We start from the raw sequence: 10,556 nt of genomic DNA on the forward strand, positions 1-10,556 counted from the left end.
TCTCGTTTTTTTTAGCATCATACTTTCACAACGTGAATGGACTAGCAGAGTGCTGCGCTGGCTAGGAGAGATGTCAGACAGTTCACTGCAGGGACATCACGGTCGGCGTATATACTGACAGCCATTTTATGCAACCTTGCAGTGTTCCATAACACAACCACTCCAATTTTCACCCTTGAAGAGTTGATTTTATGTCAGGTATTGTTCATAACTTTCTCAGTGCTACCAATTTTTATTCGGCGCTTCTTGAATGATTTACCTCGATTCTTCTTCTGCCTCCCTATTACACTGGAACTATTCTGCCAAGCGTCTGGGTTTTCTTGCAAAACCTACAAAATTGTTTCTCGGTAATTTGACACCAATGGAGATTTTGGGCGTTTTTATCTTGCGGCCAATTTCAGGCGTCACTTTTGCTTTAAGAAACTGAAGATAGTCAATACCATTCTGATATTTTTTCAGAAGTAACTTCAAGTATTTGAGCCTTGCGACAGTGCTTGAATGAAATATTTCTCTGGCAGAAAATTGTGGGTCAGAGTCACAGTAGCCAATGCCAAAGGAAGCAAAAATTTGGCGGTTACGCGTTTCAAGCGGCGTTTTAGTACGCAGGCTGGGCAATGGCATCAGTCCGTGTTTTCTGGTTCTTTTATAGCAGACATATTACTTATCCATAATTTCTGATTGCTCAAAGGTGCTGTTGAAGCTCTCCTGTACTTACCTGTCTTGCTGGAGAAGGGATTGTCCGGTAGCATTAAACTCACAGGTTACAGCGTTGTGACGTAATAACTAGGCTCTTTGACAATCAATCAATTTGATTAGGCGACATGTTTTCGCTAAAATACAGGCGACAGCATCAGTCTTTCAAAATGTTCAACTTCCTCCATCTTCGATATATACAGCTCGTAAATTTTGTGGGACTCGACTCCATTTCTGAGCAAACGCTACTGCGAAGATATAATGAACACTGCGGCGGGAAAAGACGAAGGGACAGGACTTGAGCGAGAAAACAACACGCGACACCTGAGCACGTCATGTGTTGTTTTCTCTCAAGTCCTGTCCCTTCGTCTCTCTGCGCGAAAGTGTTAATTATGTCGAAACAACTAGCCCACTGCAGAATAGGCACGGCTTCATCACTCTTTCTAAGCTTATCTTTGCCGGCGAGTGCTTGCTGCCAATAATTTTCTCAGGCGATTTCCTTAGGTAAAAGCCCTAAGTTCGGTATTCGTGGCCTCTGGATTCATAATGAGAAACTGCAGAAAGTAGGCATGGTAGCTCTGGCTTTGTTATTACAGGTTCAGCGCCACACCGCCTTCGGTTTTTACATAAGGACACAAGCAACATCTCGGCACTTGCGTAAAGCCTCCCAAGGCAGAAAAGCGTAATTTGTCAGTCACCTATTTTTTCACATGCAGCTCTTTCGTGTTGTTGTTCGACAGCTTAGTGCTAAGAGGTCTTTGTATTAATTATAAATGTGACTCATGTTCAGGCAGCCGTCGCGGTGGTTTAGGGGTGCTGATCAGGAGGTAGCCGGTTCGATGCCTGGCCATGGCGAGCGCCTTCCGATGGGCCAGAACGCCAGAATACCCGTGCACTTAGATTAAAGTGCACGCTAAACAATCCCATGTGGTAAAAATCAATCCGGAGTCTACGACTGCGGCGTTTCTCATAGCCGCATTTTTGCTTTAGGATTTTCAAACCCCGTGGACCAGTCGATTACGGCTATAGCACGAGTCATGCGTAGAACGGTCCACGTGTATATATTCCTAGCTGAGCAGTTCTCGTTAGACCCAAATTCATTTCTTGAACCTCCTGTGTATATTTCGTGTGATCTTTTGTTTTGATGATTTGGTGGAATCTATTATTTAAAGCAAAATTTGATTTGCTCCTACAGTGACACAACCTCAATAACAGTAGTTAAGAGTTTTCATAGGCCATGGTCTCAAAATTATATCAAGGGGTATGCACCCTGTGTATTAGTCCAATTAGTTACATTTAGTCGTAAAGCATATTGCGACCACGGTCTGCTATACCCGGTACTATGGCGTATTGTGTTCGCACGTTAACATGCTTTTTACACAGCTATTTACGAAATATGAGTACTTCTGCTTTATATGTCTCTATTTAACTGCCTTAGAAGGAAACATCTTTAGACATCTATGAAAATGATTTATTTTTTCGAGGCGGGTTGCCTTGAGGCCGAGGAAAAAGTATGTCGTAAAAATGAATGTAATCCCGCATCATGGCAGGATTTATAATAACAATCTGAAATGACCGTCATCTTTAATCCACGTGCCGAAGTTAGCATGCTGGTCACTGCGGTACTATTCTGCTAACATAGTACTAGCAGGGTTCTCGAATATGTCGTGCACCTGGGAAACAGCGCAGCAAATTTTTCGATTACACCTTCATGCACTTAGTACTTTGTCTACTGCCTTGCCGCGCAAGCCAAGTCTCTTCCCCCATTTAGAAATTCAGTACCTGTTTTCCCCCAGACAACAAATGCGTTCTGTGACTGTGGTTTCTTGTCGAACACAAACCAAGTTGCTTTCTTTCGCAAGTCATGCTGAACATTTCTTCAGCTCGCATATATTGAAGCAGCGTGCATTGACTCGTTTTCTTAATTTAGATAATACATTTTGTTCCTTTTTGTTTTTACTATAGGGCTGCAAGAAATACAGTAATTTGCGGTTACGATGTGCCTGCTGGCACTGTAGTGGTAGCAAACTTCTGGAGCCTTCACAATGACCCAGTCTACTGGCACTGTCCATCCAAGTATGATCCAACGCGATTTCTCAATACCGATGGCACAGAAGCAAAAGAGAAACCGATAGCGTTTCTACCGTTTAGCACAGGTAAGTTTGGAACTAGTTGTCAAAAGAACTCTTCACCAGAACTAATAATATTGAAGCGTTTGGCTTAGCATAAACCTGGTGTCGTGTACCTAGTATATCTGAATACTGGAAAATATAAACGGGCACATCAGGGCAGTTTTTGACACCTTGTGACAATGAGTTGCCCCATAGAGTCAAGCTGTTTATGGTTAGGTTCTGGCGGTCTCCGTGGACAAAGACCAACAATTTTTCATACATGGGCCGATCCCGAAGATAGTGAAATGCCGGGCAGACCCGCGGCGGAGGCGAAGTAGGCTTTAAGCACTCCCCGTATGTGGGCCGATACCGAAGGTAGTGCAATACCGGGCCGATCCGCGGTGGAGGTGCCATTCGCCATTAGGGGGCCCACATTCACAGGTTCACTGGTAATCCTTCATCGCAGAGTGGAAGGGCACTGAATTTTCGCCAAGAAAACTGCTCTGTACAATTCCGTGCTAAAGAAGTTTACCCTAACATCTCCGGCGAATCTATTCGTGTAGTTAGACTTGTATTCATGAATATTGAATTGTAGTCACGGCTAGAATTTTCATAAGCTAAGTGCCTCAAGAGGAAGTTACCTGTCTGTATGACCACGAATTGTCCTTTCCTCATCAACGCTTATAAACGTATGAGGTACTCGGCAGTGTTTCTTTTGCAACTGTATCTGCAGGGGTGCGCATATTTCGCTTAAAATGTTTGAAAAAATGTTCTGCGCTCACCGGTACAGTGTTCTTGCTAAACTTTTTCAGAAAAATCGAATTTCGGAGTCTACGTCGTTCCCATTAACACATGGCACAGTTAAATGCGCTGTTTCTAAGAAATAAAATATGCAAAGTTGTCCTCGTGTACAGCGATGCAAGATGCTGCAGCGATGGCGCTAGCATAAACGCTAGCATAACATAAGCGTGTTCCAGAGGACCGGGCAAAGCACGGCAGCCCTCCGCGAGTGGCCACATTGTGCTGCTGCCGGTGGGCGGTCGCACAAGTGTATGCTAGTGCCGTGGCGGCAGCAGCTTGCATCCCTATAAATAACGGCAACTTCGCATTGCTTTTTGGAAACTACGTAATTAACTGTGCCAAGTGTTACTGTGAACGACGTAGACTCGAAAATGAGGTCTTTCTGCGAGTATTGAACAGGAAAAGTGCTGCGGTAAGCGCAAAACATCTTTCCGCACATTTTAAGAGAAATTTGCACGTCCCTGTATGCCATTCATTAGGCTACCGGTAATCTGCTCAAGGTGTAATGAACATGCTCGGTCTAAGCCCATTATTTTTTGTTGCAAGGCATCAAATGACACATTGATCGAAAAGCCGGCGTTTGTCGTCTGAAGTAGCGAAACAACATCTAAGTTCCCATTCGCTGCGACACCACGTGACGAGCGCGCCTCGGCAGATTTTCCATTGGCTGCGACGCCACGTTACGTGTGCGCCTACAAAGAGCAGAGCGGGCGAAAGGGAAGACCTGCTGCTACGTTGACGCGCCAGGTGTTGCGTGAAAGGGGAGGGCATCGTCGGCGACGCCACGTCTACCCTCGCTCTCGAAAATATATGTTGTACGCGCGTTCCTTGTCCGCGCAAGCTCCTCGCCTGCCTTCCAACTTCGCCTCGGTAATCGCTATAAAGAAAGTAATACATAAACCAGAATAAATTCGAAGGGAAAAGCGTTGGTGGTAGTGGGTTTCGAATCTATCACCCTACGCTCAGAAGCCGAGTGCCTTACCTACTGGGATAAACCAGGGCCTCCTAGACAGCAGGCCTGCGCGCTCTGTTTGATCGCATCATGCAACTTGGACCGAAATTTCCATTGCCAAGCCCGTTGTGATGAAAGCGGTGACGTTAAAATCAGTGCGGCTTGCTCGGGAGCGTCCCCATTGGATTCTATGGCAGTCGGGCAAGGCAGCATGTCGTCACGGATCGAAGCGCACGGGCCCTGTGCTATCTGGGAGGCTTTGACCAAGCTTGTCAAAATATTCACACACACGCAAATAGTTCACAACTTGAAGGGCCGCGCAGCTTCGTTCAATTGGACATAAATGCTTTCGCACTCACAACTTATAAGAAGTGCTTAGGTGTCCTCGATTTTTTTTTCAGTTTCAGGTAAAGGTGTTCGATTCAGCGTCTTTGCCCGACATGAAAAAAGATCTAAACGCAATTTCTTTTTGTAGATGATGGAAGCGGAATAAAGAATACTTATAGATCACGATACTTGAAAACGCTATGGTAACGGTGACACTCGGTGCAAGGATGTTTGCGTAACTTAGCGAGTCACAAGGCTCAATTTTTTCTTCCGTCTAGGTGAAACTCTCGAAGATACGAACGGCTGCCAACAGCTCTTGCTGGGGGCAGCATACAATGCCCGTTAATATAGGTCGCGAAGACAGAAAAAAACCCACAGATTTTTCTTTTTTTGTGACGACGTACGGCGCGAAGGACAAGAATACGGTGTATATATAGCTTCGCTTATGTTACAAAGATTACGGTGATGAGCAAAACGTGAACAAGGTGAATGCAGGAGCCAACGTTTCGACAAGTGGACGTGTCTTCTTCAAGGCGACGTACCCTTTCCTCGCCACAGTATATATACGTGCGGTTCTTTAAAGGGGAGAGGGTGTGAGGCGGGAGGGTGCGGAAACGAGGGAAGGTGTGTTAGCGCGTCGAATTGACAGTAGAGGAATGCTGTGCACAAGGCCAAAGCCAGGGCCACACCCCCCCTCCACCCCGGTCTGTCAACGCACGCGTGTTAGCCGGGGTGTCAAGGGAGTCTGACATGCCCGCTGAAAAAAAAAGAAAGAAAGAAACAGAAAAAAAAGGAGGAATGGAAACGAAAACAAAGGGGAAAAAAGGGGAGGATACACCAAGAAATCAAACTAAGTGTTGATGACTATAGCTTGAAGTTTAGCATAGCGAATAGATTCTAAAGCTCCCTTTGAAACGTTTATGCCTATTGGTTGCAATGTCTTGAACTTATGGATAAGGTATGATTCTCTGTGTTTTCTTTGTCGTTCAGAACGGAAATTTGATTGTAAGATGTTGAGTTTAAGTTCATCAAAGTTATGACGTGGTTGGTTGAAATGCTCGGCGACGGCTTTGGGAACCTTTTTAGCTGTGACCGTGCGATGTCCGTTTAATCTGACGTTCATTGATTGTCCTGTTTCACCGATATATTGTTTCTTACAGAAGGAACATTCAAGCATATAAATCACATCCGAACTTGTACAAGTGAAGCTAGATTTGATTTCATGTGTATAACTATTTGCGGTGCTTTTAATTTTAATGTCACTTTGAAGGTGCCTGCAGGTTTTGCACCTAGGGCGACAACATGCTTTTATTATGGGGGAATGCTGTTGGCTGACTTTTGCGTGCACTAACATGCCTTTAAAGTTCCTATTTCGGCGATAGGTAACCTTAGGTACATCCGGGAACGCTTTTCGCAGACGCTCGTTACTTGATAATATTGGGTGGTATTTCCTTAGGATGTTGTTTATGCTTGGGAGTGCATTATAATATTTTGTTATAAAGGCCGGCGGTGTGTCAGATTCTAGTGTGGGCTGTCTCGTCGCCAATTCCGACTGTCTCTCCAATCTTGACGCGGCCTCATAAGCTCTATCGAGAGCAACTTGGGCATAGTTCCTTTCTGCTAGCGTTGTTTTAAGGTCATTTAGGTGGTGGATATAATCGTGGTCTTCGCTGCAGATTCTTCTTATACGTTTCGCTTGTCCGACAAAAATTTCTTGCTTGCAATGTCGCGGGTGAAGACTGTTGTAGTCTAAATAAGTAGACTATCTGTAGGTTTCCGGTAAAGTGTCGTTCTCAGTTTTCCGTTTTCTATGTAGACCGTCGTGTCCAGGAAGTTGATCTGACTAGGAGAGTGGTGAGCAGTAAATTTTATACTCGGGTGAAAGCGATTGAAATGAATAATTAAGTCGGTTAAGGCGCTTGTGCCGTGTTCCCATATTATAAATATGTCGTCAATGTAACGAAGATAGGTGTGGGGTTTTAAAGGGTAGGATTTCAGCAGGTCTGCTTCAAGCTGTCCTATGAAAATCTTCGCATACGTGGGAGCGAATGGCGTACCCATGCTAGTGCCGAAAATTTGCAGGTAGTGAATGGAATCGAATTCGAAATAGTTGAGCGTGAGAACTAACCTAAGGAGCGATAAGTAAACTTGAGGAGCGTGTGCTTGGGGATTGATTGCGGGAGATCTAGAAATGACTTCAATTCCTTCACTCATGGGAATGTTGGTGTAAAGGGCAGAAACATCCGAAGTGACTAGAATAGCGCGGTCGGAAAGGATTTGGTTGGCATTGATGTCATCGATAGTTCGAAGGAAGCGGGGCGTGTCTTGAACGAAAGATGGGAGGGTGGTGGGTATATCTGACAGGTGGTGATTTAAGAATTTAGATAGTGACTCAGTAGGTTTGTTGTTATTAGACACAATCGGCCGACCTGGGATTTCTGCTGTAAATATTTCTTCGACCGGAACTTTATGTATTTTAGGAAGAAGATAAAAGCGGCCTGCTTTTTTGTTCTTGGGCATCATGAAACGATATTCAGATTGCGTGATTAGTTCCCTCGACAGGAGCTCCGCTACCGTGTTTATCACAATATTGCTGTAATCTAAAGTTGGGTTAGAGTCGAGTTTTCTGTAATGGGTGTGGTTGCTCAGTTGTTTAGAGGCCTCATTCTTGTACTTTTCTATAGGCCAGATTACGATACTACCGCCTTTTTCTGCTGGCTTTATTACAATATCATTCCCTTTCGCTAGTTCTTTAAGGATTTGTTGTTGAGCGGTGGTCAAATTTTTGCGTTCCCGGCAATGCCACGTTGACTCTAGAATTTCCTTTGATATCAGTTTTATGTATAGATCGAGGTCTGGGCACTGTTCGGTTTCCGGTGTCCACGTGCTAGGTGGTCTAAGAGAGTCTCTATCTTCTTTTCCTACATCTGGTCTATCGAAGAAGAACTCCTTGATGCGCATGCGTCGTGAAAACTCTGTTTTATCTTTGTGAAGTTCGTATTCGTTTACTGCGTTGTTCGTCGGACGAAACGTTAGACCACGTTTCAGGAGATCAACTTCTTCGGGGCTTAGACTCTGGGATATGTCTACTACATTGCTGCAGTGCTCTGGATGCTCGCCTGTAGGACTGTCGGGGGAGCTACATGCTGCAGGGGTTGCATTAGTTTCTTTGGGTGGATCTGCAGCTCTAAGATTACGGTGGCGGCACTCCTTCATCCTTGTCCTACCGAGGACGAGCCAGTCTAGTCATTGAATTTTGTAACCCTCCTACATACCGAGGACAAGCTGGATTCGTCCATATGAAAACCTACAAGCCCAGGTTTGGCTTCACCCCACATAGATCAGTTGGGCGTAATGTGTACGGGACTTCATCAAAGTAATCGTATCGTCCTATTTTAGGGTAAAGAATGCGCCTTTATCAGCTCGCGTTAGAGTTTGAAGCTCTGCAATGAATTATTTACTACTGGTGGGGTTAAACAAACTCTTAGTATATCATATATTTAAGATATATTTTTAAAGCGCTGTTCTGAAACAAATATATTCAATAGTATTTCTGACTGTTTCTTTGTGCATATGTTTGTTTGAAGGAATGAAAACAATAATTATATTAGGGTCATTTTTCCTGCGGATACTCGGTAGCGAAACGCTCAACAAAAGGGCTGTACATCAATGCGACCTGCAAAACACATAGAGACACACGCATTTTTTGTGCTGATATTATAACTTTACTCATATGCAACACTGCTTGCTCAATATTTTCCGCTGCACTTGCTACCGGCAGCTTAACGTCTGAATAAAGAAAATCGGGGCCACAAAGGGATTCAGCCGCCAGGACTTAGGCAAGTTCGGTCATACGTTGGCCCCAACTTTACAGTTACCAGCCCTATAAATGACTAGACTGTCGAATGTAGATATTCAGCTAGACGAGTCTGTGAATGATCTCGGAGATGTGAGCATACGTTCCACAAAGAGGATATTGTCCAGGCAGATAGATGTAGGAGCTAACCGCTAAATATGGAGCTCGAGTATTACGTGACCGATTACCTACTTCTGTCCGTTTTTTCGTTAGCCGTGACCTGCTGACTTGTCGTTTTTGATCAACTGCTCTTGCAGGAAAACGAGGGTGCCCGGGCGAGACTCTTGCCTTGATGGAAATCTTTCTCTACGTGACCACTGTGCTTCAGAAATTTAGGGTGCTTCCCGAAGAAGGCAAAAGTATTTCGCTGGACGAATTTGACGCTCTATTAACCGTAATCGACGACACTCAAGGGCTGCGTTTCATATTACGATAAAAACCATGGCGTAACGTCCTGCTTGCTTCCAAGGCTCTTGCCTCCTGGACAAATCTTGACATTTTGACAAACCAAGATGAGCGTGGACAAGTAAGACACCGGCAGCGTTTTTACAACGCATGAATTGATAGTGCTACAGATCGTCAGGAGATTTGAAGACGAGTGGGTAAGCGGCGCGCTGAAGTAAAGAACCTATGACTTCTGCCTTTTGCTTTTGTTTAAACATGCTTCAAATAATTTCAGGCATAAAAAAAGCCTCTGGCGTAGCCTCTTAGAAAATTAGCCACTCTTTCGGCAAGCCTCGTGTGCCTGTGAAAAGGCTCGCATATACATATCTCTGCCTGGATAGAAGACGTTCTAGCGTTCAGCAATGCTGGCAATAATGAGTTGGCGCTCTCCCTTTTAGTTTGCCTATTTACCACAACGTTGGTTCCGCTAGAGAGCCCAAACAGAAGAAACAGAAGAATTGGTGCTTTATTACGTGTGCCATTGACATGAAGAAAAAATAAATAATGTTTTCCGGATTCATCACGACCTGTGTAATATACACACTGACCTGAACTTCGCGAGGTGAAGGGAGTCCCAGCTATTCAGAACCGAAAGGAAGTGTTATTTTAAATGCGGGCGAGGGCGTTGATTTTATCTACACTTACGCACACTGCTGAATAAGCGTTTCTGAAATTTATGCTATGCTGAGGCCCTATAAATTCCACCCCAATGTCATCGGTTTGAATGGGTTGCGTGGGGTCGAACACTGACACCGCAGTATGACCTTGATTAATGTTTTGCTAGTGTGTCTGCTCCTAGGCTAGTTGGTGATACATTCTTCGTAACAGTGTTGCAACATATCATGACGGTCCGCTATGCATACGATGATGATGATGATACTTCACACGAGTCTTCTTTAACTGCGCTCGCAATCGTTTGGCGGTAATTGATTGATGGTTTCTACCGGACTCCTAAAAAATGCTATTATAATTAGACGCTTTGTCTATAGTGCAAATGGTGTTGTGGCAATTCGCCCTGCTGAGTGCGCTCTCATCTGCTGGGGGACTTACGTAACGTACCGAGTAGAAATGCGAATCTGCATATTCCGCCACACAAAAAATTTCGACACGCATGGGAGAGTTTATGCAAACAGAGACGGAGGATTGCTATAAAGCATAGGCGGAGAGCTGAAACTTTTCTGACGCGTGGGGGGAGCGGGGTGTGGCGGTGCCCTCCCAGCTTTCCGAAGCTCTTGTGTATACTATATATATGAACGAGAAGAAAGGGGGCTAACCGAGGGGCCCGATTTTTATTAGTCATATCGTGAGAAGCCAACAAACACTGACTCCAAGGACAACATAGGGGAAATTACTTGTGCTTAATAAATGAAAT

At 44.7% G+C, this 10,556-nt stretch overlaps 1 protein-coding gene across 1 annotated transcript in view; it reads left to right on the forward strand.

The window, feature by feature from the left end:
- Positions 1-9,670, forward strand: part of LOC142578715 (cytochrome P450 2A12-like) — a 36,567-nt gene extending 26,897 nt beyond the window's left edge. Inside the window, exons 8-9 of the mRNA XM_075688217.1 lie at positions 2,659-2,849; positions 8,998-9,670. Of these exons, the coding sequence (XP_075544332.1) occupies positions 2,659-2,849; positions 8,998-9,176 (370 nt within the window). The 3' untranslated portion in view covers positions 9,177-9,670. The remainder of the gene's footprint in view (positions 1-2,658; positions 2,850-8,997) is intronic.
- Positions 9,671-10,556: the final 886 nt, after the last annotated feature.

This window comes from Dermacentor variabilis, chromosome 4 (assembly GCF_050947875.1).
Source record: "Dermacentor variabilis isolate Ectoservices chromosome 4, ASM5094787v1, whole genome shotgun sequence".
Lineage (NCBI taxonomy): Eukaryota > Metazoa > Arthropoda > Arachnida > Ixodida > Ixodidae > Dermacentor > Dermacentor variabilis.